The following is a 27,813-nucleotide window of genomic DNA, read 5'->3' on the forward strand; positions in this document are numbered from 1 at the left end:
GATTTGTTTCTAATACTAAAATGAAATAAAAGTTCAATACAAAGTGGTGGATCAGAGTCAATCAAACTTTATTGGTCACAAATGTCCCACAAAATATTTGAACATAAAAATTTTGAGTTAACAAAGAAATGCTTTGATTTTAAATTCAGACAGTGATAGAAGAAAGTGCAGTATTTGCTGCTGAGTAATCCACTGTTTGACCTGCTAATCCAGTCCAAAAGCTCTGATTGCAGCGTAGATATGATCTCGCTCTGCTGCTTTTACATCTCTGCTTGCAGTTTTCTTCACGGCAAAGACGACTGCAGAATAATCCCTCATGTCTCTCTATGGAAATACAGCACATACATGTCATGCAGTAGTTGAAGTCATTGCTACAACTTTATTGATCTATTATTACTTCCCCTACCTGCTGACTCCATTGATCACCTCTGGCTGCTGCAGCATTTGTTTGCAGCTCTGGGTTGTGAAATAAGAATGGAAAAATGTTAACGGCTGTGAGTGAAGATCAATTTAATATTTATGTCGACTGATTCAATGAGAATCCAGTGAATCCACTGGCAAAAAGGTAACAGTGAGTAGAGAAATACCTTTGCAGCAGCCACATGCTTTTGTCTTGATGGCGTGAGTGAGGGCAGCTATGACAATCACACTTATGGCCGCATAAGCAGAGAAAACTAACAGAATCACATTGTCCTTCCATGAATCTGCAACTGACCATAAGCCGTTTGCTGAAACGAGAGGAACAGACAGTGGAAATAAATATTACATTTTCTCTTTGTGCAGAATTTCACCTAAAACTGCAGTCACCTTTCATGTCCACTCTGGTCCCATCACCAAACAGGATCTCTCCACATGTGGCCACAGCACAGTAGTAAGTCCCAGCATCAGAGGAGCTCCGCATATGTTTAGGCAGAGTGTAGACACAGCTCCTTTGAGATGAATGACTCTCCACACAGTCAGCACTACTGTTCCAGTGAGTGTAAACGAGGCCCGGGTGGGATTTTCCAGATCTGAACCAGGACACTCTGCGTTTATCTGGACACGGAGTTCTGTTCTTTTGGTTCCTGGAGAGAAGTGAACACTGGAGAGACACTGGGTCGCCCAGCTGGACAGACTTGGTCTCTGCTTCTTGTTTGACGTAGACAGACTTTTGCAGATCGTAATCTGAGTGATTCAGTGAAAAGGCAAAAGCATTTTATTGTGAAGTTCAAAATCAATATTTTAGCATGGTGGTAGAAGTTAGTGATTATTGATGGAACCACAAATTGATAATATACTTTACCATTCACAGTCAGAAATGTCCCGTTAACAAAACTCTGCTCATACACACTTCCAGTTTGGCAGAGGTATGTTGCTTCATCTTCTTTACTCACATTTGTGATGACAAGAAAATACTGAGAAACCTCCTTTGTGATTGTAAAACGAGAGTTATTTAACCCTCCAAGGAGATTTATTTTCTCATAGCTCCCTTTAACAATGGTTTGTAGCAAATAACCCACAGACTGCTTATACCACTGAAAGAATCCGTCTCTAGAGACTGGACACTGCAGAGTAATGCTGTCACCAAGTTCAGCCACAGTCAAAGAGATCGGACGAGGAACCTCTACAGTTTGAGTTAAGCCTGAAGAAAGAGACATTGAAAGTAAACTTTTAAGTCAAAACATTATTGCAACCATCTTTGAGAAATACTGTATAATTTGTCGAATAGTACATCGTTTTCACATAGAGCTTAGTACAAACAGGTGTTTCTTCTTCTACAATAAAAGAGTTGTACTTACATATTGTCATTAAAAGAAGAAAAGCAAACGGTCTTTCAATCATCGCGGCACAGCAACACCACCACAACTGATGCCTTTCCACGGAAGGAGAAGCTTTAGACACAAGGGGATCAAGGTTTACAAAGTGATTGGCTGAAAGATAGAAACCACACTTCCTCTTACATTTGCATAGAATTCAATTCAAATTTAAAATCCCAGATTTCATTTATGCCAACCTAAGCTGAACAGTTTTGTTCTTTTAATAATTAAACAATATGGTATTTCCATGTAAAACAACTCTGAGCAAGAATTTCACCTGCTTCTCATTAGCAAAGTCATCATAACCATGTTTCATTTACAGTGTCAAGGAATAGAATCCCAAGCACAAAGAGTAAAGACATGACGATAAAAAACGTAAAAATCTATATAATTAGGGGTCCAAGCACACAGTTCAAGAACCCTGTTGTTGTTGCTCAGATTTTTTTTATCTATTTTCTGCCACCAAAATTGCCAATAAACTAATTCTGTGGCCCAAACAACATGTAGATGTTACATTTAAAGGGAAGGGAGTTTGATTTTTTATTTTATGCATTACTGTTTTGTTGTTGGGCGAACAACATATCAATTTTATGATCATTTTACTTTCTGAATACTGTTTATGTGTTCTTGTTCACTACATTGTTTAAACTGAATGCATTCTGTTGGATGTCCATTCCTGCTCTCCTAGCCTTAACTTAATTATCTGGTCCTGATTTCCGTACAAAATGCTGTAGTCCCTAATTCCAGTACACGGCTTCAGGAGCTTAGACAGACATTGGGCCCTGACATGTTAAACACTGAGCACACTAGCTTCAGTCTCATTAGAACTTAGCTGCTCATCATTGTGAGTTATTTCTACTCACCCCAGCACTCCACCCACTTCTCCCATGATAGAACTGACCCTGCCACTCTCTGGTCAGACTGTGTTCCTGTCGTGTGCGTGCGTGCGTGCGTGCGTGCGTGCGTGCGTGCGTGCGTGCGTGCGTGCGTGCGTGCGTGCGTGCGTGCGTGCGTGCGTGCGTGCGTGTATTTCTTTCGTGCTGCAGGGAAGCAAACCTGGGTTCTGCCCCACCGGCTCTTTATGCTCCTAATGTGACTGAATATTGGACACATCCAAAGCCGTTCCTTCCTCTTGTTATATGTACATTCATTCAAATAATGTAATGAAAATTATTTTCATTTTAGATTGTCTGACTGTCAGTTCTGGTGTCGTTTCACAGCACTGTACAAATTTGATCTGCCATGGAAACAACTAGCAAAGCCACATGCAGCAGCTACGCTTGTACATATGTACGTATGCTGTAGTTGGCCATCTCTTTCACCTCTGGCCGACCACCAAGTGTGTTTACTCAGAAAAGATCTGTGATCATCAACAGGATGTGTGGTGAAGTACAACAGGGTGGGGAGGCTTCAGCAGGATTCATTTAGTTTACCTGCTTGCTTTAGTTTCAGCTTTGTTGAATATGACACATGGACATGAAAGAGCTAGGCATTGTCCAGTCCAGTTGCTAAAGATTAACTTTTCCTTGGATACCATGACCTGAATGACTGAGAACCCTCACAGACATCAACACTTACATTTGAATGAACATCTTTTAAATGAGTACGTCTGGTACCAAATCTATGAAATTAACCTTTGTGAAATAGTGACTAAATGCAAAAAAAAAATCTTCAACAGATCTATTGAGAATGAAAATTCCATTAAGGTCAAAAAGTCAGACCACTTCCTGACATCGAAACAAAAAATGTACTTTAGTAGAACATGACAGGAAGAAGAGCCGAGTTCAGTTCACACCTTTTTGACAGACAGCCGCAACAATGCTCAAGGTTCCATATAGTGTTTGTCAGGGTGCCTGTTGCTGTGTGTGTGTGTGTGTGTGTGTGTGTGTGTGTGTGTGTGTGTGTGTGTGTGTGTGTGTGTGTGTGTGTGTGTGTGTGTGTGTGTGTGTGTGTGTGTGTGTGTGTGTGTGTGTGTGTGTGTGTGACTATGGCCATACCATTGTGTATTTTGTGTGTGTGAGATAGTGAAGAGTTTTGTGTCCATGCTAAATGTATGAGACGGAGGGTGAGAAGGACTAAGAGTGTGTGAGCTGTGGTTGCTCATCTCTTTCACCTCTGGCCAACCAACAAGTGTAGTTACTCAGAATAGATCTGTGTGCAGGCATCAACAGTACAAGATGGTGGGGAGGCTTCAACACGATTCATTGAGTTTACCCGCTTGCTTTAGTTTCAGCTTTGTTGAATATGACATGTGGACATGAAAGAGCTCAGCATCGTCCCCTGTCACTAATGCAACCAGGTGCAAGAGGAGCAACAATAATGGGTCTATCAGTGACCATGAACCATCACACTATCAGATACAACAGTATGTAAGGCTTATAAAGGGTTTCATCCAGCATGAACACTTCTGATACCCGATACAAAGCTTTGTGTGATCAAACAGGCCAGATTGTATTTGATTCTTTCATCTGATATTGATATTGATAGAATCCATGATTCCACATGGATTTTGCTAGAACATTGCACCAGTGGTTCATGAAAATGTAGAGCCATAAAGAAACCAAACCAATATGTCTAGGTATCTATGACTATGATCTATAAACTTTTGTGAAATAGTGGCGTCATGTGCAAAAAAATCTGCACCACCTCTGTAATGCATGTGCAAGATAGATTTCATCTGAATGCGATTTGCTGTGAATTGCATGCAAAATGACGATTAATAAAGTATCTTAAAATCTTAAAAGATTTTTTGACTCACTATGAAGGTTCCCCAGTGGTTTTATGCAAGATTAATATCTGTAAAAACATACTACTAAAAATAATGACAGTAATCCTACCTATCTTGTTTCAAGAGTTAAAAAAAACAAGTCGGACCACTTCCTGAAGTCTAAAACTGAGAACATGACAGGAAGAAGACCCCAGTTAATGTCACACCTTTTTTTTGACATGTCAGCCACAACAGTGCTCAATGTTCCATAGTGTGTGTGTGTGTGTGTGTGTGTGTGTGTGTGTGTGTGCGTGCGTGCGTGCGCACAGTGCTGTACATACATAGAGTAAAACAAATTTTCTCTCTAATGTTTTTCATGAAACATTGTTTTTAATCAGGTTGTACCATGTTTCCCTTTGTTCTGTCCACCCGGTTCACACACATTTCATTCTGCATGAGTCTAATTCGAACAGTTGGAAATAGATGTTAGTTGCAATATTGTGAGATGTTCTCTAACCCTGTACAGATATTGAACATCTACCTGAGGGAAAGCTTCATTGCTTGTATAATCCTGTAACAGCATCATATTACCAGTTTATGATGGGACTCCAGGCTCCAACAGAGGACGATGGGGAGACGATGTTACAGAGAGCACAATGAAAGCAAAGTCAGTCATTTAAAAAAAGTCAGTCATTTAAAATGGTTCCTCAAACTTCTGTGCTATAAAGTTTTTAACCAGAAGATGGCGGTCAAGTAAAGATAGGAGATGACGTAAGACATTTGCACACACTATAGATAAAGTGACAGGAAATGAAGAAGTCAGTGAGACGTGCAGGTTAAGTAGTTTAAATGCAACAAAATGCACAATTATGAGTCACATCCAAACCATCTATTCAATCAAACAGGACATTATTCTGCATTGCGCGATCAGTACATTTGTATTCTAGTATGCATAGCAAAAAAAAAAAGTTTTTGTTTCATTACATTTTTCTACATTTTTAATGATAAACCAAATTATGCGCCACTATTCAAGGAACATATAAATACCCTGTTTTAGATTGTACAACATCACTGTATAAAACAGGTTTGCCATAGATTTAATAGCGCCCCACCCATGGTTGACATAACTTGTTCACAAACTTTTGCAACCCCCACAATCCTCCAATCTAGGAAGAGGACCTGCATCAGGATTTGCATTTTTGTGTTTATGAAAGTCAATCCAAGGCCTAAATGTTGAATCAGGCTTCTTAACCAACAGACATGGGGATGACCAAGCAGAGGAAGAGGGCTCAGCGATAGCAGCATAGAATTTACCTCAGATTCTGATATCTCTCACTTGTCAGGAGATAGTTGGTAAAAATGTGGTTCAAAAGACTGAGCATCACCCTTATCAATATCATGCTCCACTAAATGAGTGCAAGATGGTGGACTCTCAAATAGGGTTGGATAAGACTGAATGCGAAATCTTTATAAAATGAACTAAAAGCAGCGACTGTATTTCCCATTTCTGCACATTAGTTCATGATTAGTTCTCTCTCTCTCTGAGCCTTGGGACTCTGCTCAGTCTACTTAAAGGGCCGGTGCGAGATTGTGGGTTGTGTTCTCACATCAGAGTACACACTTTCCTGCTGAGACTCTCTCTTCCCTCTCCCTTTCTGAACTTGCCTTGTGGAGAAATTCAGTGCTACGTAATTCAGTGCCTCCTCTTCAGTCTCCTGTAAAAACATTATAGAAGTTAGGACATCAATTAAGATTTCATTCATAGTAGGAGACGATGTGAAATGTTTGTTTTTGTTAGCTCGAGACTGTGGAGTTAATTTACCGCAGCGCTTCTTTGTTCCATCGACTGGCCATGTGTAAGATGAATGGAAGCACTTGTTGCTCCTATAAATGAAAACACAGCAACAATTATATAATTAGGTACATTATGTAAAACTGAATTTAACAAACTGCATCTTATATTGATGACGTGTAATGGTTTGTGTATATGATGAACATACCTTTGCAATGTTCACAAATCCTGCTTCGCTTCACAAAGTAACAGAGCACAGAAATTACAATCAGACAGCAGACCAGGAGGATCCCAAGCACGAGGGCAACTGGGTCCAATTCTGATCCTGGAATCAGAAAAAGTGTCTTTGTTTTATTCATTCATAAACTATTTTTTTCATTTCTCATCACTGCTTTGGGAGGCCCAACATGAATTCCATCTCTTAAATAGGTGTAATTTCATTTTCAATCTTACTTTCTCTAGTGCTTTACCATAGCAACATGTTTTAAGAAGAGTTGAATGAATGTGATTGATGTGAAAGCCACTATAAGAAGAAGCTGAATAGAAAACATGACTTTGATCTGTGAATGATATCACTGAAGTGTGCATGAAATATCAAAAGGGTACGATTGGAATAAGACCATTGAGACAAACTGACAATTTCAACTACTTTTTGGTTTAAACTTGAGAAAGACTTCTATTCTATTCTATTTTTCTAAAAAAAAAGAGTAAATTAGTTTTTTAATCTAATGTGTCCAAAACGATAAAATAAGTCCATAATTATGGTTCTTTTGCATGGTTATATTGAAACACTACTGACAGCATTAGGTGCTGATATCAGATGAATTTGTCAATGAAACAGACGGGTTGATAATTATAACATCACATACTTGTTTCCACTCTGGTCCCATCACCAAACAGGATCTCTCCACATGTGGCCACAGCACAGTAGTAAGTCCCAGCATCAGAGGAGCTCCGTATATGTTTAGGCAGAGTGTAGACACAGCTCCTTTGAGAAGAAGGACTCTCCACACAGTCAGCACTACTGTTCCAGTGAGTGTAAACAAGGCCCGGGTGGGATTTTCCAGATCTGAACCAGGACACTCTGCGTTTATCTAGACACTCAGTTCTGTTCTCTTGGTTCCTGAAGAGAAGCGAACACTGGAGAGACACTGGGTCGCCCAGCTGGACAGACTTGGTCTCTGGTTCTTGTTTGACGTAGACAGACTTTTGCAGATCGTAATCTGAGTGTCCAGTGAAAAAAGCAAAAGCATTTTATTGTGAAATTCAATATCAATATCTTAGCATGGTGGTAGAAGTTAGTGATTATTGATGGAACCACAAATTGATAATATACTTTACCATTCACAGTCAGGAATGTCCCGTTAACAAAACTCTGCTCATACACACTTCCAGTTTGGCAGAGGTATGCTGCTTCATCTTCTTTACGCACATTTGTGATGACAAGAAAATACTGAGAAACCTCCTTTGTGATTGTAAAACGAGAGTTATTAAACTCTCCAAGGAAATGTATTTTTTCAAGGCTCACTGTTGCAATGGTTTGGAGCAAATAACCCACAGACTGCTTATACCAGTGAAAGAATCTGTGTGCAGAGGCTGGACACTGCAGAGTAATGCTGTCACCAAGTTCAGCCACAGTCAAAGAGATTGGACGAGGAACCTCTACAGTTTGAGTTAAGCCTGAAGAAAGAGACATTGAAAGTAAAATTAATGTGAAATGGGAAAAATGATTTTTTTATAAGAAATATTTAAGTCAAAACATTATTGCAACCATCTTTGAGAAATACAGTATAATTTGTCTAATAGAAGTAAAAGTTTTCACAGAGCTTAGTACAAACAGGTTTTTCTTCTTCTACAATAAAAGAGTTGTACTTACATATTGTCATTAAAAGAAGAAAAGCAAACAGTCTTTCAATCATCGTGACACATCAACACCACCACAACTGATGCCTTTCCACTGAAGGAGAAGCTTTAGACACAAGGGGATCGAGGTTTACAAAGTGATTGGCTGAAAGATAGAAACCGCACTTCCTCTTGAATTTACATAGAATTCAATTCAAAATCAAAATCCCAGATTTCATTTATGCCAACTTTAGTTTTGTTCTTTAAATAATTACACAATATGGTATTTCCATGTAGTGCAACTCTGAGCAAGAATTTCACCTGCTTCTCGTTGGCAAAGTCATCATAACCATGTTTCATTTACAGTGTCAAGGAATAGAATCCCAAGCACAAAGAGTAAAGACATGACGATTAAACATGTAAAAATCTATATAATTAGGGGTCCAAGCACACAGTTCAAGAACCCTGTTGTTGTTGCTCACATTTCTATTGTTATTGTTTGTCTTCCACCAAAATTGCCAATAAACTAATTCTGTGGCCCAAACAACATGTAGATGTTACATTTGGAGGGAAGGGAGTGTTTGTTTGTTTTTTTGTGCATTACTGTTTCGTTGTCGGGCCCCGAAATTTCAATTTTGTTATCATTTTACTTTCTGAACACTGTGTATATGTTCTTGTTCAATACATTGTTTGAATTGAATGCATTCTGTTGGATGTCCATTCCTGCTCTCCTAGCCTTAACTTAATTATCTTGTCCTGATTTCCATACAAAATACTGTAGTCCCAAATTCCAGTACACGGCTGCAGGAGCTTGGACAGACATTGGGCCCTGACATGTTAAACACTGAGCACACTAGCTTCAGTCTCATTAGAACTTAGCTGCTCATCATTGTGAGTTATTTCTACTCACCCCAGCACTCCACCCACTTCTCCCATGATAGAACTGACCCTGCCACTCTCTGGCCGGACTGTGTTCCTGTCGTGTGTGTGTGTGTGTGTGTGTGTGTGTGTGTGTGTGTGTGTGTGTGTGTGTGTGTGTGTGTGTGTGTGTGTGTGTGTGTGTGTGTGTGTGTGTGTGTGTGTGTGTGTGTGTGTGTGTGTGTGTGTGTGTGTGTGTGTGTGTGTGTGTGTGTGTGTGTGTGTTCACAATGAGTAATGTAAATTTCTTTTGTGCTGCAGGGAAGCAAACCTGGGTTCTGCACCACCTGCTCTTTATGCTCCTAATGACTGATTATTGGACAGATCCAAAGCCACTCACCTTCTTATGTTATATGTACATCCATTCACGCAAATGATATAATGGAAATATTTTCATTTTAGGTTGTCTGTGTGTCAGTTCTGGTGTCGTTTCACAGCACTGTACAAAGTTGAAGTTCATTTGCCATGGAAACAAATAGCAAAGCCACATGCAGCAGCTACGCTTGTGTGGATCTCTTTCACCTCTGGCCGACCACCGAGTGTTTTTACTCAGAATAGATCTGTGTATAGGCATCAACAGGATGTGTGGTGAAATACAACAGGGTGGGGAGGCTTCAGCAGGAGTTGCTGCTTGCTTTAGTTTCAGCTTTGTTGAATATGACATGTGGACATGAAAGAGCTAAGCATTGTCAAGTCCAGTTGCTAAAGATTAACTTTTCCTTGGATACCATGACCTGAATGACTGAGAACACTCACAGACATCAACACTTACATTTGGATAAACATCTTTTAAATGAGTACGTCTGGCACCAAATCTATGTAATTAACCTTTGTGAAATAGTGAACCACTGCAAAAAAAAGTTTTTCTTTTCTTCAACAAATCTATTGAGAATGAAAATTCCATTAAGGATAAAAAAAAAGTCAGACCACTTCCTGACATTAAAACAAAAAATGTTCTTTAGTAGAACATGACAGGAAGAAGAGCCCAGTTCAGTTCACACCTTTTTGACTGACAACCGCAACGATGCTAAACGTTCCATATAGTGTTTGTCAGGGTGCCTGTTGCTGTGTGCGTGTGTGTATTTTTGTGTACGTCTACATTGGTGTGTGTGTGTGTGTGTGTGTGTGTGTGTCTTAAAACCAGTGCTGTTTATCAATGATACGAGGTAATAATCTATTAATGTTATCTAACCCTGTACAGATATTGAACAACTATAAAATCTTCAATCTTGTATAATCCTGTAACAGCATCATATTGCCAGTTTATGATGGGACCCCATGGGATGGGTTCGTGAAACTTTGTCTTCTGTGTCAGATAGTTTTACACCAGAAGAGGGCAGTCATATTTTAAAAAAAAGTAGCTGATGTTACAAATTTACAGACATCAAAGATGAAAAAGATCAGAGATCAGTGAGAAATCATCTATGAAATACAACATTGCCAAAATCTTCACATTTGGGGATTCATACATTCATAATTAATCTAATTTAATTCTCAGGTTTATGTGGTTGCACTTAATTTCTAATTGCCATCATGTTTAAGGACTCTAGTCTAGACATGCAGAGAATCCAACAGGTGAAGTCCAAATTAAGACAGCAATGAGACAAGAATCTTCAACAGCTTGGAGGAAATTTTCAGACCTTCAGCAGAAAGGGGTTATGTGAAAAAAACACATAGAAAACATTGCTTTAGTTTTTCATTCTAAAGTCAAGTGTCAATGATAGAAACTAAATCATGCAAACATCAATTCAACATTTAATCATTTGCTGCTTGTGTTGTTTCTTTAGTTTAGGTTGGAACATTTGGTTGCGATTGTTTCCACTGTGGCAGTGCTGTGCAAAACACAAATATGCCAGCAGGCCAATCAGATTAGTCTTGAGATTGTTCCCTCCCATTTGATATTAACACATCAAACATGAATCATCTGTCAGTGCAGTTTGAAGAGAATCAATCGGAGGATGCTGGTTATACTTTCTATCATTCTCATTCTTCGAACTGGGCGTAAGTATGGGAAAGATTTTCTTTTTTTACTACAGATGTTTTTCAATTTCTGTCATTTTCTGACAGTGATTAGGTTGAATGTTGCTCCTTAATCACTGCGTGTGTTTCATTTGTTTTACAGAATGTAAAGATGCGCCAAGCTTTGACACAAAAACAGTTCGAGTTGGAGAACCTGTGACCTTAACCTGTATCCGGGATAAGTCTTGGTTTGGAGCACACTTATTCTGGATCAGACTTGCTTTTGGAAAATTTCCAGAAGTTTTAGGAGGAACACATTACTTTGATTATAATGTTTCTGATACAACACCTCACTTTACAGCAAAACAAGAGCCTGGAAGCTTTGTTCTGCATATTAAAGAAACAGAGATGAGTGATTCTGGAGTTTACTGCTGTTTAAAAGCAGACAACATCAACATGACAGTCTTGAATGCAACATGTCTAAAAATCAAAGGTAAACACACAATTCAGAATTCAAACAGATCTTACGGAATTAAATTAGATTTTATACACAAATTGTCTCCTCTTTTGTTTGACCCAGGAACAGATCCTGATATCAATGCTGTTATTCAGACGTTTCCATCTGACCCGGTCCGTCCAGGAATCTCAGTGACTCTCCGCTGTTCAGTCCTCATTGATTCTGAGGACAAACTCTGTCCAGGAGAGGACAGTGTGTTCTGGTTCAGAGCCAGATCAGATGGATCTCATCCCAGTTTCATTCATGCTCATGGTAACAGTGGTGATGATTGTGTTGAGAGAGGCTCTCCACAGAGTTGTGTCTACAACATCTCTAAGCACGTCAGCTCCTCTGATGCTGGAACTTATTACTGTGCTGTGGCCTCATGTGGGGAGATTTGGTTTGGAAATGGATCAAAACTGAACATTGAAGGTAAATACATTGTTTTGTTAATTGGCAAATGTGTGCATACTGCATCAATCAGGGTATAATTACACTTATTATTACTACTCATTGGGAATTTTCATTGTAGGAAGCAGCACACAGGCATTTGAGGTTGATACAGTTGTGCCACTGTTATCTGCTGCTTTGGCCGTTAGTTTGATTGTGATCGCTTTCCTCATTTACAACATCAAGAAAAAAACATGTCACTGCTGCAAAGGTAGGAGAACTCACTTTCACACCCACTAAGAGCATTTTGTTAACAGGAACTTAATGGGTTTAATGTCTTCAGTAAATTGAGCAATGAACCTTTAGAACACTTGTGTTGATTATTCCTGACTGCTTGTTCATTTTATATTCCAGCTGCAACAGTCAGTGCTGATCAGCCAAGTCAGCAGGTAAGAAATAAAATAAATGGCCTGTAACCACACTCACACTGATTAAAATACAACGTCTTAAATACAATTGATTTTTTTATTATTGTAGAGTGTGAAAAGTCAAAACAAAAAGATGGAAGCAACCGTTTCACCTCCCAAACCCATTTTTTTTTTTTTTTTTTTTAGTAAATGAATGGAAGGTCGTTCGTAATGTTTGTAGACTTTCATTCTTGTGTCTCTAAAATGTGTCTGTATTTCCTCAGAGAGATGAGGACCTGTTGGTTTACTCTGCACCAAATTTCACCAAGAGGAACTTTGGTGATGCAGGAGAAAGGCCTGTCAGAGCCGCAGAGACAGAAAGCACCTACGCTTGTGTCAGAGCTTGAGTGGATTAGACGAACAAACAGTGTAATGTACTACATTATTATGATTATGGTACAGTGCGTGGAACATGTGGAGCCTATGCAAGACTGGTGCTTGCACCTCAGTGACATTCATTTATTTTGGATAACCTTAAAGATGTATTACAGTATCTAATGTATATATTTCAATCTATCCCAAGTTTGAGTCTCATGACTTCAGAGTAGAAGATCAAATTTCATTGTGACATATTTATGCAAAATGACCCAATGTGAAGTTTAGCTTTAGGTGGTACCAGTCCAATAGAGCAGCACTGTTTTTGTGCCTGTATTTTTGTGTAATTTGCATCAGCTGGAGTTACCAATGATTTGGGACAGTACTGCCTCAAAAGGGACGTAGCCTGCGTTAGGGGTAGCTTGGTTTTTACCTGTATTTTCCTTTATTATCATGTGTTTTCCAAAACACCTTCCAAGTTTTGAAAAAAACACATCATTATAAATAATAATACAGGTAAAAACCCACCCGTTAATAAACAATAATTAAGTTTTAATACTCTTATATCACTAACTTTCTACAGGAGTCATAGAAGCAATGCATGTGTGTTCACAAGTGCTCCAATCTGAATCGGCACCAAATTTGAGCAATATAGGCTATGGGGAACCTATTTTACAAGTGTCGTCTTTTTCTCAGAATATGGCGAATACTGTTCAGGAAGGCTAAAGTGAGTTTTATAAGTCATATATTTACAGAGACAAAGCTCAAAACCTTCTTTTTTAACAGCCTTTTTACAGGAAACCATTATATGCTCTGTGACCTACTTTAAGCAGCTTTACCCTGTGACCACCAATGATGGCCTTGTGTTGATTCTGCAGTCACATTTATCATTTTATACTGTTGGACTTCATAGATTGTAGTGTTTCATGTTATGTTTGTGTTATTTCGTGGTTGTCTTTGTCATTTGTCCACCTACTACCCAAATTAATTAAATGAACCCCCGGGTCAAAGAGGGAAATGGCTGGCAATCTTCTTCATGGGTCCAATGTATGTATTTGTATCTTACCAAGGCTGCACAAGAATTGGATGACACATTTCATGACTTTGAGCAGTTTGAGCCGCATGCAGTTTCATTATTCACCCTTCCATGGAGTTGGCAGACAGATGCAGTGCCGTATATTAGCTGTTCTGTGCTATATGTGTCATCTACGTTGAGCAAAGCATAGAAGGCTGCTGCTGTTCTCGGATTTGAAAGTGATGTGTAAAATGCATTTCAAAGGCAGGGCAACATGTTTGTGCTTTTGCATTTTAAATGCGATAAATAAATTGAATTACTATTCATTCTTCAGTTCATGATTTTGAGGTGTTGAAGCAAATCACAGTACATTCCACCATTGGTGACTAATCATTTGATCTTTTGTCTGTTTTTGAATAGCAGAAGCTGTCCTCATCATGGCACAGTTTGTATTTTTCTGCCCTTAAATGTTCGCATTAAAGTACAGAAGTAAGAGAAGATGGTGTCCTCAGCTTGTTGAAATCGCGAAATCAAATGCAATGCAAACAGAAACCAGTTCTGCCTGAAACTGATGATACTCTGGCGACATCCATCTCTGAACTTTCCTCGCAGAGAAATCAATACTGCAGTTTCACCACCCTACAAAAAATAGTGTGAATGAATGACAGTCAGAATTATGTTATTATTATCATAATCTTATCTGTTCAATGGTTTATAGACCCCAAATAACTTTGATTGTGCCCTCAAAGTTCAAAGAAATGTCTTTATTCCAATGAATTTGTGAAAGCAATCAGCAGAAAGTACTTAAACTACTTTGTGATATTATGGTCACTCATGTTATTTGAGCGTGATCTCTTTTAAATGGCTGTCTCATTCAGGTTCACGTTAACTGAAATATGTGTAATGCATCAGATAATCCAGCTTTGCAATGGTCACAAACTGGCCTTTATTGTTTGGAGAAAACAAGGACAGCAATCACAATCACACACAAGGCCAACAGTATCCCAAGTACAGGAACAACTAGGTCCAGCTCCAACCCTGGAATTGGAAAAAATAAACACTTAACTTAAAATATACGTTTAAATGTACATTTTTACTAATATTGAAATTCCTGTGAATCCGTGAAACGTGAGCATTGTATATCATAAGATTCCACTGTGTACATGAAGCAAAGTAATGTTGGAACATAGCAGAGACTTTGATGACAAACTCATTTCTGTATACCAAGTCATGAACAACTTATTGGCCAAATCAAACATGGTCCTTTTGTATGGTTATATTAAAACACTGCTGACAGCATTTTGTGCTGAAGTCAGATGAATTTGTCAATGAAACGGACATCACATACTTGCTTGCACTCTGGTTCCATGACCAAACAGGATCTCTCCACAATTGGCCACAGCACAGTAGTAAGTCACAGCATCAGAGGAGCTCCGTATATGTTTGGACAGAGTGTAGAGACAGCTCCTTTGAGAAGGACTCTCCACACAGTCAGCACTACTGTTCCAGTGAGTGTAAACAAGGCCTGGGTAGGAATTTCCGGATCTAAACCAGGACACTCTGTGTCCATCTGAGCACTTAGCTGTGTTCTCTTGGTTCTTGAAGTGAAGTGAACACCGGAGAGTAACTTGGTCGCCCAGCAGGATAGACTTGGTCTCTGCTTCTTGTTTTACATCCACAGAATTTTGCTGATCGTAATCTGTGTGATTCAGTGAAAGGCAACACATCAGGGAAAAAAAGCAAACATTTTTCATTTTCTTATTATTGAAGGTGCATCAGATATGAACTCTGAAAATAATATACGTACCATTCACAACCAGAAATGTGCCGTTAGATAACTTAATTCCATGTATTGTTCCTACTTGACAAGAGTATATTGCTTCATCCTCTTTGCTCACATTTATGATAGTTAGAAAATAATCAGCATCTTCATTTGTAACGATGAAACGTGAGTTATTAAACTGTCCCCAGAGTTTACCTTCACCAAAAGTAATTGCAGCAACTGTTTCAGCCATATAGACCAAAGATTGCTTGTGCCAGTAAAACAGTCTTAATGCTTTTGAGGATAAGTTGCAGTGCAGTGTGACATTATCACCGACTTCAGCCATCAACATGTTCAACTTGGGAACCTCAGTGGTTTGACTCAGGCCTAAAAAAAAGACAAATAACAAGACCTACTTTACAAAAGAATAACAAATGTTGTTTTTTTTAAAACACACATGAATACAAAAAGCTTCTTAGAATAATACTTATCTTGTAGTATCCCTTAGGAATTACACTTACATAATGTTCTGAGAAGAATCAAAGCAATCAGTCCTCCAATCATGGTGGTACGCAGCTTTGTCAAGTAAAACTGTCGCCTTCTTCCTCATTTGGAAGCCTTTGTAACTAAGTGGAAACCATTTTGATTGGCTGAAGTAGAATGGTTGTAGAAAGGCCATATGTAAATCTCCCCTACTTTGAGATGGATTGCTATCTGATCACTCAGACCGTATTGGCTGGTGGCTTGAGCTGCGTAAGTAAGGTGCCAAGTGTTTATGCGTCCATCACACCAAGCCATGCACGTGTTTTTTCACTCCTACTTTTTTTACATGCTAACCTTACATGCTCAGCACAAACAGAAACCACAGTCAACACATTCATGAGAGAGAGAGAGATGTTTGACCTCTTTTTTAGAGATATTCACTATAGAGTTACAACTACAATGCATACATACAAGCCATCTGCCCCCTCCACCGCAATGTTAATAAGGAAAGTTGTACACGGCTCAAACTGCTCAAAGTCATCAAAACAAAAACACAGTCAACAGTAATTGGGCACATGAAGGCGGGCAGCATTTCACTCTTTACACAGAGCGGGGAAGGTTTCAGTTTCTTTCCCCTTCTCTTGGTGGGGCATTTGTTTTAATAAATGTTTTGTTTATTTTAAAGGAGACTTGTAAAATGTAACAGCTAATTTACACCTGGGTAGGTGGACCAAAGACAACCGTATAAACTAATAAATATGACTGATGAAGCGACACGAGTCAGTCATTGGTCAACATTTGCATGAATATACTGTACTTCCTCTGTCAAATGATGTTGCTGTTAGATCAGAGTGTTGCTCAAACCAAATAATCAACTATAAAACTTCTTGGCAAATTCTTTCTGCAACTCTAACATAGATAAATAGTTTTGGGCTACGTATGCAAATCACACTTACAGAGACCGGCAGTTACAGAGACCGGCAGTATAAAAGTAGGAGGAGCTAATCTGAGACAGCGCTGCCTAAATTGTGAATTTTCAGGCGTTAAACTACAGAATATTACATAAAGGTGAGGTGCTGGAACAAGATATACCATGACCCATGATGTCACATGGAAAACGTGTTTTAAAAAAGATTTTTTAATCACAAGTAAGTCATTCTAGCGGTCTTGTTTCTTCTTACACATACCCTGTTCAGCTCACTCGTCCCTCTCTCCCTCTCTCTGATCCACCACTTAACTTCTTGAGGTTGTTCAATCAAACTTTTATTTGAAATGAATACATAAAAGGCAATAATACCAATAACAAAGCATGATATTAAGCATGACATTCCTTAGAACGTAATCTCACAAAGAAAATGATTAAGAACACTTGTCCTGTTTACACTGCTTTGCACATTTGTTTTTTAACTAAACAGTGATACAAATGTAGCTGAAAAAACTGAAGAAGGCATAATCAGAAGCGGAAACACAAGAAGCTGAGCCTTTGAGGGCTCTGTGGTGAGACTCTGCTTAGTCTACACAAAGGGGCCGCTGTGGTGTTTGGTCTGCCCTCATATCAGAGTACACACTTTCCTCCTGAGACTCTCTCTTCCTCCCTTTCTGAACTTGCCTTGTGGAGAAATCCAGTGCTGCATAATTCAGTGCTTCCTCTTCAGTCTCCTGTAAATACGTTTAAGAAGTTAGGACTGCAACATCCATTTCGATCTACAATGCAGAGCAAAGATAAAAGAGCTTTTGGACTGGAATGTTTTTTTTACCACAGCGCTTGATCGATCAACAGCTGACTTTCCATGTGAGAGATGAATGGAAGCACTTGTTGCTCCTATAAATAAAAACACAGCATTATATGATTACTGTTGTCATTTAGTGTGACGGTTTAGTGTGATTTTTCTGTCATCCTATTATGCTGGTTCCCGTCCAGTGAGGTGGATTTGATTATATTTCCATAGATAATTTAAGAAACTGTATTCTATACTGAGGATGTAAAATGTTAGTGTATATGATGAACATACCTTTGCAATGTTCACAAAGTCTCCTGTGCTTCACAAAGTAACACAGCACAGAAATTACAATAACACAGCAAGCCAAGAGAATCCCAAGCACGAGGTCAACTGGGTCCAATTTTGATCCTGGAATCAAAAAAAGTGACACTCCTCATTTCTATCTGTTTTATTAAAGACCACCAGAGCAAGAAGAACGATCATCATTACTTTTAGTGACCCAAAATGAATTCAGTTTATTAAACGCAATTTAATGTTGAATATTGCCATCTCAGTCAGAATGGCCCAGTAATGGAAGAAGGAAGGCGCTTAATGTTTTTGCTGTCACCAGTCATTAGTGCCGCCATCAAATATTTAAGGAAGAGCTATGTGATCGATATGAAAGCCAAAATAAGAAAACGCTGAATGGAAAATTTGACATGGATCTGTGATTGACATAACTGAGATTTATATAAAATATCAAAAGCGTGTGATTGGGACAAATGTGTCGTTTTCACCTGGTCTTTGGATCAAGCTTTAAACAGACTTCTCAATTTTTAAAATCTATAAAAATATGAACACAATAAATTCACGATAAATTATATTACATTGAAATTGCCAAGTATATTCCACATGGGATTATCCGCATCAACCCACACACATGCAATTTAAAGAAATAATGTTTAGATGCATTAATGAGTGAAATGCATCATCACATACTTGTTTCCACTCTTGTTCCATGACCAAACAGGATCTCTCCACATGTGGCCACAGCACAGTAGTAAGTCCCAGCATCAGAGGAGCTCCTTACATGTTTGGACAGAGTGTAGTTACAGCTTCTTTGAGAAGAAGGATTCTGCACACAGTCAGCACTACTGTTCCAGTGAGTGTAAACGAGGCCTGGGTAGGAATTTCCAGATCTGAACCAGGACACTCTGTGTCCACCTGAGCACTTAGCTCTGTTCTTGAAGTGAAGTGAACACCGGAGAGTCACTTGGTCGCCCAGCTGGACAGACTTGATCTCTGCTTCTTGTTTTAAATCCACAGAGTTTTGCTGATGGTTATCTGTGTGATTCAGTGAAAGGCAACAAACTGAATGAATTGATGGAGGTGCATCTGATATGAACTGTGAATATAATATACGTACCATTCACAACCAGAAACGTGCTGTTATAGAAGATCATGGCATATGATGGTCCTGCTTGACAAAAGTATGATCCTTCATCCTCTTTCCTCACATTTGTGATGGTTAGAAAATAATGAGCAGCAGAAGTTTTCACTGTGAAACGTGAGTGATTAAATTGTCCACTGAGTGTAATTTGAGAAAAAGTCCCCAGAGCAACTGTTTGAGCCTTATAGCCTAAAGATTGCGTCTGCCAGTAAAACAGTCCAATGAGTTCTGTCGTGGAGATCTTGCAGTGCAGCGTGACATTACCACCAACTTCAGCCACAGTCAACAGGTTCAACTGGGGAACCTCAGCGGCTCGACTCAGGCCTGAAAAAAGACAAACAATCAAAGGTATTCCGCAACAGAAAAACAAATGAAAAAAGTTTCAGTACACTTTTTTGTTGTTTTTTAAACAGAAATTAATAGAAAGAGCTACTTTGAATAGTACTTATCTCATCGTCTCTCATAAGAATTACACTTACATGATGTTCTGAGAAGAATCCAAGCAATCAGACGTCCAGTCATGGTGGCATGCAGCTTTGTCAACTTAAGTAAAACTGTGACCTTCTTTCTCATGTGGAAGCCTTTGTAACCAAGTGGAAACTTTTTTGATTGGCTCAAGTAAGAGATGCACTTCCTCTTCCATTTAGTCAACCTAAGCAATGCAGTTAATCTTCTCATGTCTGGACATGCTCGTTGTGATTGTATACATTGATTATATTGAATTTGTGTGAGTGTGAAAACTTCAGATATGCCCCCTTAATTATAAAGAATAGAAATTATTTGCTTAAATTTCATCTTCAATCGTATCAGATTTTGTGTCATTCAGGTCTGATGAGCAACAATATACAATGCAAGAAAATGTTACTGAGTGTTAGTGTAGAAATATATTAAAAGACATAAAATAAAGTGTCTTAGAATTTTCACTCTTCTTCAGTGAATGCAATAACCTAAATTTACCCAATTTCAATGTCAACCTGGGGTCTTTTCACATTTTCAACTATAAAGTGATATAGAGTGACAATGCTGTTAAAACATAAGAAACATATGCACGAATACGCCATTCAAACTCAGCAATGTTTCTTCTAACATTATATAAAGAACTTTGTACTTACTTTACACAGCAAAATACAAACAGCTACATACTCAGGTATTTCTATACATTTTCCACCAGCTAACCTGCTAATCACACTACAGTGTTTGTTCAGTGACCAACATCAGAAGCGAACGAGGTATTTTTGTGCATATCAGAGGGTTACCTACTGTATGTGTATGTGTATAGAGACACATATCTATGGAAATATGATCAAATCCCCTCACTGGACGTGAACCAGCATCATAGAATGAGAAAAAGTCACACTAACCTGTTGACAACAATGACAACAGTTATCATATAATGTTGTGTTTTTATTTGTGGTAGCAACAAGTTCTTCCATTCATCTCACGCATGGCAAGTCAGCTGTTGATTGAACAAGCGCTGCGGTAAATAAACTTCCCAGTCTCCCAGTCTAAAAGCTCTATTATCTTTGCTCTGTATCACATATCTAAATTCATGTTGAAAATGTATTTACGGGAGGCTGAAGTGGAGGCACTGAATTATGTAGCACTGAATTTCTCCACAAGGCAAGTTCAGAAAGGGAGGCGGAAGAGAGAGTCCAAAGTGTGTTCTCTGAAATGAGGACAGACCAGACACCACACCGGCCCCTTGTGTAGACTGAGCTGAGTCTCACCACAGAGCCCACAAGGCTCAGCTTCTTGTGTTTCCTCCTCTGATTACGCCTTCTTCAGTTTTTTCAGCTACATTTGCATCACTGTTTAGTTATAAAACATATGAGCAAAGCAGAGCAAACAGGACAAGAGAACTAATGTGCAGAAACAGGAAATAGTCACTGCGTTAAGTTCATTTAAAGATTTGTCACCAAGTGCAACAGAATGTGTTTAGCATTTTCTTGATGACAATACATTCTATGGCACAGATGTATGCTATTATTGGTATTATTGCCTTTTTATAGATTAGTTTCTAATACTGAAAATAATAAAAGTTATTTATCCCCATTAGAGGGTCTGTACTCATATAGTGCTTTTATCCAAAGCACTTGACAATGACCTCACATTCACTGATTCATACAGCAATGACAGAGACGCACCATGCAAGGCACCAACCTGCACAACTGAAGCAGTTAGCGGTTCAGTGTCTTGCTCAACAACACTTCAACAGGCTTCGTAGGAGGAGCCTGGAATCGGTCAGCTCACCTTCTGAACCCCCCCACCCCCATTAAGTTAAGTGGTGGATCAGAGAGAGTAAATCTAACTTTATTGATATATGGTCACAAATGTCTTACAAAATATTTGAACATAAACATTATGAGTTCACAATAAAATGCTTCATTTTGAAATTCAGACCGTGATAGATGAGATAGAGAGAGAACAATATGGTTTGTAGCAGAATATTTGCTGTCACAACATGTAAAAGCCTATAGGACTGAAGACTATCTTGCAAATGTTTGGTTTCCAAATTGGAGCACAATCTACAATAAACACAAGCAGAAAAACACCTTTTCCTGGTAATGTCATCGGTCTTGATTTTCCAGCCCGTCACCAGAAGGCCAGCACTACCCTTTCTACTGTTTTCATTCTGCTAGTTGTAGCGAAGTGAATGTTACACATCTGATAACTGATTGTAGAATCAAATACACAAGCATTTACATAGTGAAGTTATTGCTGCTGAGTAATCCACTGTTTGACTTGCCAAGTCCAAAAGCTCTGACTGCAGCGTAGATCTGATCTCGCTCTGCTGCTTTTACATCTTACAGCTTGCAGTTTTCTTCAGGGCAAAGACGACTGCAGAATAATCCCTCATGTCTCTCTATGGAAATACAGCACATACATGTCATGCAGTAGTTGAAGTCATTGCTTTATTGATCTATTAATACTTTCCCTACCTGCTGACTCCATTGATCACCTCTGGCTGCTGCAGCATTTGTTTGCAGTGCTCCATTAAGAAATAAGAATGGAAAAATTAAGTAAATAAAGATGAATTTAATAGTTATGTTGACTGATCCAGTGAATCCACTGGCAAAAAGGCAACAGTGAGTAGAGAAATACCTTTGCAGCGGTCGGATGCTTTTGTCTTGATGGCGTGAATGAGGGCAGCTATGACAATCACACTTATGGCCCAATAAGCAGAGAAAACAAACAGAATCACCTTTTCCTTTGCTGAAACAAGAGGAACAGACAGTGGAAATAAATGTTCACTTAGTGAAGAATTTCATCCTTATTAACAATAGAGTTACCTTCGGTCTCCAGTCCAGTCTCCAGTTTTGTTCCATCACCAAATAGGATCTCTCCACATGTGGCCACAGCACAGTAGTAAGTCCCAGCATCAGAGGAGCTCCGTATATGTTTGGACAGAGTGTAGACACAGCTCCTTTGAGAAGAAGGACTCTCCACACAGTCAGCACTACTGTTCCAGTGAGTGTAAACAAGGCCCGGGTGGGATTTTCCAGATCTAAACCTGCTTCTTGTTTTACATCCACAGAGTTTTGCTGATCGTAATCTGTGTGATTCAGTGAAAGGCAACAAACTGAATGAATTGATGAAGGTGTATATGATTTGAATTGTGAATATAATTTACATACCATTCACAGCCAGAAACGTGCTGTTATAGAAGATCATGGCATATGATGGTCCTTCACAAAAGTATGTTGCTTCATCCACTTTGCTCACATTTGTGATGGTTAGAAAATACTGATCACCGTCAACTTTGAATGTGAAACGTGAGTTATTAAGTTGTTCACTGAGTTTAACTTTACCATAAGGCCCTGTAGCAACTGTTTGAGCCATATAGCCTAAAGAATGCTTCTGCCAGTAAAACTTTCCTAATCCTAATGAGGAGATATTGCAGTGCAGCGTGACATTATCACCAACTTCAGCCACAGTCAACGCGTTCAACAGCAGAACCTCAGTGGTTTGACTCAGGCCTGAAAAAAGACAAACAATCAGAGGTACTTCACAAAAGAATAACTAATGAAAAAAGTATTTTAAACAGAAATTAATAAAAAGAGCTACTTTGAATAGTACTTATCTCCTCGTATCTCATAAGAATTCCACTTACACAATGTTCTGAGAAGAATCAAAGCAATCAATCCTCCAATCATGGTGGTACGCAGCTTTGTCAACTTGAGCAAAACTGTCACCTTCTTCCTCATATGGAAGCCTTTGTAACCAAGTGGAAACCATTTTGATTGGCTGATGTAAAATATGCACTTCCTCTTCCATTTAGTCAATCTAAACGATGCAGTTAGTCTACTTATGTTTAGACATGCTCGTTGTGTATACATTAATTATAATAATTTTGTGTGAGTGACAAAACTTCTAATCTGAAACTTGCGTCATTCAGGTCTGATGAGCAGCAATATACAATGGCAAGAAAATGTGAGACTGTTGGAACTGACCTGCTAATCCCAGCACCTTTTCAAACCATGCAACTCAGGCCTGACAATAAATCTTCATGCAACCACGCTATTTATAACATTAACCGCACTCCAACGGCAGTTTCATATGTACACCGCTGTTAAGACAGAATACTGCGTCTTATTACCAGAATTTAATCTACATGCGATGAGGACCGACATTTTCATCTCTGCTACTCTTAGCTCATTAAAACGATCTCGCACTGCTTTACGGCTGAGATCTTGTTGGGATCTGTTGCTAAACCCTCTGCAAAAATATGGTGTCCCAAAAATACTACTTCTTGCTCAGAGAAATTGACACTTCAGAACCTTTTAGTGAACTTTGACACGGTCCCATCAAATGCTCCACAACGGTGAAGAATCTATGTGTAACATTTGATAAAGACCTAACCTACATCTAGATAACCTACCTAGATAGCCGCATCAACCTTTGAAAGGTTGCTGGCCCATTACAAACTCCCATTGGCATTCTGAGGTGTTCATAAAGATGAAAAGGTGTCGTAAATGCAGTCTTATGTCTATTTTTAAAATTTTATATGCATGTAATATTTTGTAGGATGTTTGCTCCCGTAGATCAACTTTGATTTGAATGAGTTGTTCACTGCATGACTGCAACACGACAACAGCCAAGTTATTCTGAGGTTTTGTTCACTCTTACACGTACCCTGTTCAACTCACTGGACCCTTTCTCTGATCCACCACTTAATTGAGTGAGGTTGTTCAACTTTCAACTTTTATTTGCAACAAATACATAAAATGGCTATAATAACATTAGTGAAGTACATAACAAAACACATTATGTTGCACTTGGTGACAAATCTTAATATGAACTTCAAGCAGTGACTGTATTTCCCATTTCTGCACAAAAGCTCTATATTTGTTTTATAACTAAACAGTGATACAAATGTAGCTGAAAAAACTGAAGAAGGCGTAATTAGAAACACAAGAAGCTGAGCCTTGGGGGCTCTGTGGTGAGACTCTGCTCAGTCTACACTAACGGCCGGTGTGGTGTTGTGGGGTGTGTTCTCACATCAGAGTACACACTTTCCTGCTGGGACTCTCTCTTCCGCCTCCCTTTCTGAACTTGTCTTGCGGAGAAATTTAATGCTGCATAATTCGGTGCCTCCTCTTCAGCCACCTACAAATACATTTTAAATGGTAGGGTTGCAACTTCAATTTAGAATATACATACCAGAGTTTGTTACTGCTTTATGTGCCATCAAGGATTACAAGTAAGATTTACATTGATAGGCGAGACAATCCAGGGGGGCCAACATGGAGAGTGTCTAAAATGTTCATTTGACAGTTTGAGATTGAAATTTATTTACCGCAGCGCTTGATAGATCAACAGCTGACTTGCCATGTGTAAGATGAACGGAAGCACTTGTTGCTCCTATAAATAAAAACATTATATAATTACTGTTGTCATTTAGTGTGACCTTTTCTCATCCTATGATGCTGGTTCACATCCAGTAACGGGGTTGGATCATATTTTCAATATTCAACATTTGTCTCTATACAGATTCACATACTATACATAACCCTGTGATATACACAATAAAACTACATTGTACTACTTTGTACATGTTTGACAACTAAACAAACTGTATTCTGTACTGAGGATGTGAAATGTTAGAGTATATGATGGACATACCTTTGCAATGTTCACAAATTCTGCCTCGCTTCACAAAGTAACACAGCACAGAAATTACAATCACACAGCAGACCAGGAGGATTCCAAGCGCGAGGGTAACTGGGTCCAGTTTTGATCCTGGAATCAGAAAAAGTGACACTCCTCATTTATGTTTGTTTTATTAAACACTACCAGAGCAGGAATCAGACCACCTGATCTGAAATCAAATTTTGCCTAAGGACCCTCATCATTGCTTGAAATGACTTCAACAGGTGCAATTAAATGTTAAATATCGGCATCTCTGTCAGCATAGGCCCAGTAGTGGAAGAAGGAGGCAGACTGAAGAATCTTCACCTGGTGCTTTATTCTATAGCTGTCACCAGTCATCGGTATCTCCATCAAATTTATATTGTGGCTCTATTTTAAAGCCATTTTCAGCATCAACCCACACTCGTGCAGTTTAATGAAATCCTGTTAAGATGCATTCATGATTGAAATGCAACATCACATACTTGTTTCCACTCTGGTCCCATCACCAAACAGGATCTCTCCACATGTGGCCACAGCACAGTAGTAAGTCCCAGCATCAGAGGAGCTCCGTATATGTTTGGACAGAGTGTAGACACAGCTCCTTTGAGAAGAAGGACTCTCCACACAGGCAGCACTACTGTTCCAGTGAGTATTAACTAGGGCTGGGTAGGAATTTCCAGATCTGAACCAGGACACTCTGTGTCCACCTGAGCACTTAGCTCTCTTCTCTTGGTTCTTGAAGTGAAGTGAACACCGGAGAGTCACTTGGTCGCCCAGCTGGACAGACTTGGTCTCTGGGTCTTGTTTTACATCCACAGAGTTTTGCTGATCGTAATCTGTGTGATTCAGTGAAAGGCAACAAACTGAATGAATTGATGAAGGTGTATATGATTTGAACTGTGAATATAATTTACATACCATTCACAGCCAGAAACGTGCTGTTATAGAAGATCATGGCATATGCTGGTCCTTCACAAAAGTATGTTGCTTCATCCACTTTGCTCACATTTGTGATGGTTAGAAAATACTGAGCACCATCAACTCTGAATGTGAAACGTGAGTAATTAAATTGTCCACTGAGTTTAACTTTACCATAAGGCCCTGTAGCAACTGTTTGAGCCATATAGCCTAAAGAATGCTTCAGCCAGTAAAACCTTCCAAATCCTAATGAGGAGATATTGCAGTGCAGCGTGACATTATCACCAACTTCAGCCACAGTCAACGCGTTCAACAGTGGAACCTCAGTGGTTTGACTGAGGCCTGAAAAAAGACAAACAATCAGAGGTACTTCAAAAAAGAATTGTGAAAAGGTTGTTTTTTTTTAAACAGAAATGAACAGAAAGTGCTACTTAGAATACTTCTCTTAACTTAACATACTTATCTCATAGTACCTCATAAGAATTACACTTACATAATGTTCTGAGAAGAATCCAAGCAATCAGTCCTCCAATCATGTTGGCATGCTGCTTTGTCAAGCAAAACTGTCGCCTTCTTACTCAAATGGAAACCTTTGTAACCAAGTGGAAACCACTTTGATTGGCTGCACTTCGGATGCACCTCCTCTTACATTTAGCAAACCTGGTGACATCAATAAATCAAACCCATACAGTTCTTCTTCTTCTTCTCATGTTTCAGCATACTCGTTGTGATTTAAAACATGAATAATTTTGTTTGTGTGTCAAAAAATTTGATATGCCTAGTTAATTATAAAGAATGGAACTTATTTACATACATTTGACCTTCACTTGTATAATTTGTTATGCACAATTTGTGTCATTCAGGTCTGAGGAGCAACAATAGCAAGAAAACTTCAGTAAGTGTTGTTGTTATGATAGTAATGATAAAGAAGTATATGTTTTTTACAGCAATAGTGTTTTTTTCTTGTTTTTTTGCTTGCTTTATATAACACCAAATGTACCAAAATTGATCTGTCTAGAGTAGACAACTAGGAAGCATGTTAATCTTCTTAATGTGATCCTTTGTGGCCGTAGCTGAGCCAAACCGCACCAGAGAGGCTGAAATGTGCATTTATTCATGTTTGCACAGAATCACATCACAAAAACTGCATTTATATCTTATTTTTCAAAGAAAAGGCGCCACAACAGGCTTTCAATGGCCATCTAGGCCTCAAACCTTCATTTCCCATGCCTCATTGGAGTGGTCAATGATGATGTCATGTCTTCTGAGTATCACAGATCGGCCAAACAACAGCCAATTGGAGCATGAGATAGCACGTTGGATAGCTTAGAACAGTGTTTTTCAACCTTTTTTTAGCCAGGCATGAAAAAACATGAAAAAAACGCTTCGAAATTTGCACTTCTGTTGAGGGGGGCGGGGGGTGTCAGACAGTTTTCGGATCTCCAGATCGGCTCGCGGACTAATCTAGTGAAGTTGGATAATTACCAAAACGGCACACCTGACAACCCCCTTACGGCACACTAGTGTGCCGCGGCACACCTGTTGAAAAACACTGGCTTAGAAGCTCTCTATTGGATGAACCCGGGGTCAATCAAGTCAGTGTAGGCAGGAGAGAGTCATGACGCTCCAAATTACGTGAAATTATCCTTATCTACAAAAGGGGGGGCCCTG

At 39.0% G+C, this 27,813-nt stretch overlaps 5 protein-coding genes and 1 pseudogene across 8 annotated transcripts in view; 1 reads left to right on the forward strand and 5 right to left on the reverse strand.

Moving 5' to 3' along the window:
• LOC142999432 (uncharacterized) overlaps window positions 1-13,700 on the forward strand; it is a 90,632-nt gene extending 76,932 nt beyond the window's left edge. For 2 of the 3 annotated variants that reach the window (XM_076149000.1, XM_076149001.1), the window contains exons 2-6: window positions 11,178-11,507; window positions 11,595-11,942; window positions 12,043-12,171; window positions 12,315-12,349; window positions 12,592-13,700. In XM_076149000.1, the coding sequence (XP_076005115.1) occupies window positions 11,178-11,507; window positions 11,595-11,942; window positions 12,043-12,171; window positions 12,315-12,349; window positions 12,592-12,714 (965 nt within the window). In that variant the 3' untranslated portion in view covers window positions 12,715-13,700. Of the gene's footprint in view, window positions 1-10,995; window positions 11,057-11,177; window positions 11,508-11,594; window positions 11,943-12,042; window positions 12,172-12,314; window positions 12,350-12,591 lie in introns of those variants that run through there. The other variant, XM_076148999.1, reaches the window with a different exon arrangement.
• On the reverse strand, window positions 48-2,157 carry LOC142999431 (uncharacterized). The gene is made up of 6 exons (XM_076148998.1): window positions 1,779-2,157; window positions 1,283-1,621; window positions 808-1,164; window positions 588-728; window positions 407-456; window positions 48-324 (listed from the first exon to the last, which is right to left on the reverse strand). Exons 1-6 carry the CDS (start codon window positions 1,819-1,821, stop codon window positions 205-207), a joined length of 1,050 nt encoding a protein of 349 aa, XP_076005113.1. The 5' UTR covers window positions 1,822-2,157; the 3' UTR covers window positions 48-204.
• On the reverse strand, window positions 4,766-26,796 carry LOC142999428 (uncharacterized). 2 transcript variants are annotated; one of them, XM_076148993.1, is made up of 7 exons: window positions 26,636-26,796; window positions 26,143-26,484; window positions 25,707-26,060; window positions 25,216-25,332; window positions 24,890-24,954; window positions 24,506-24,699; window positions 4,766-6,036 (listed from the first exon to the last, which is right to left on the reverse strand). In XM_076148993.1, exons 1-6 carry the CDS (start codon window positions 26,676-26,678, stop codon window positions 24,550-24,552), a joined length of 1,071 nt encoding a protein of 356 aa, XP_076005108.1. In that variant the 5' UTR covers window positions 26,679-26,796; the 3' UTR covers window positions 4,766-6,036; window positions 24,506-24,549. The 2 variants fall into 2 exon arrangements, with proteins under 2 accessions (XP_076005108.1, XP_076005107.1); XM_076148992.1 differs by lacking the exon at window positions 4,766-6,036 and having other exon boundaries at window positions 24,282-24,699.
• On the reverse strand, window positions 6,032-8,264 carry LOC142999429 (uncharacterized). The gene is made up of 6 exons (XM_076148995.1): window positions 8,172-8,264; window positions 7,637-7,975; window positions 7,165-7,518; window positions 6,504-6,620; window positions 6,326-6,387; window positions 6,032-6,218 (listed from the first exon to the last, which is right to left on the reverse strand). The coding sequence occupies exons 1-6, from the start codon at window positions 8,212-8,214 to the stop codon at window positions 6,069-6,071; spliced, it is 1,065 nt and encodes a 354-aa protein (XP_076005110.1). The 5' UTR covers window positions 8,215-8,264; the 3' UTR covers window positions 6,032-6,068.
• On the reverse strand, window positions 13,945-19,631 carry LOC142999644 (uncharacterized). Its single transcript, XM_076149266.1, has 10 exons — window positions 19,572-19,631; window positions 19,069-19,416; window positions 18,642-18,986; window positions 17,955-18,071; window positions 17,700-17,764; window positions 17,461-17,601; window positions 15,981-16,065; window positions 15,505-15,846; window positions 15,046-15,396; window positions 13,945-14,735 (listed from the first exon to the last, which is right to left on the reverse strand). The coding sequence occupies exons 1-10, from the start codon at window positions 19,612-19,614 to the stop codon at window positions 14,644-14,646; spliced, it is 1,929 nt and encodes a 642-aa protein (XP_076005381.1). The 5' UTR covers window positions 19,615-19,631; the 3' UTR covers window positions 13,945-14,643.
• LOC142999434 (uncharacterized) lies at window positions 21,112-23,265 on the reverse strand (annotated as a pseudogene).
• Window positions 26,797-27,813: the final 1,017 nt, after the last annotated feature.

This window comes from Genypterus blacodes, unplaced genomic scaffold, assembly GCF_046128005.1.
Source record: "Genypterus blacodes isolate CSIRO-AG114 ecotype Tasmania unplaced genomic scaffold, CSIRO-AGI_Gbla_v1 ptg000044l_1, whole genome shotgun sequence".
Taxonomy (NCBI): Eukaryota; Metazoa; Chordata; class Actinopteri; order Ophidiiformes; family Ophidiidae; genus Genypterus; species Genypterus blacodes.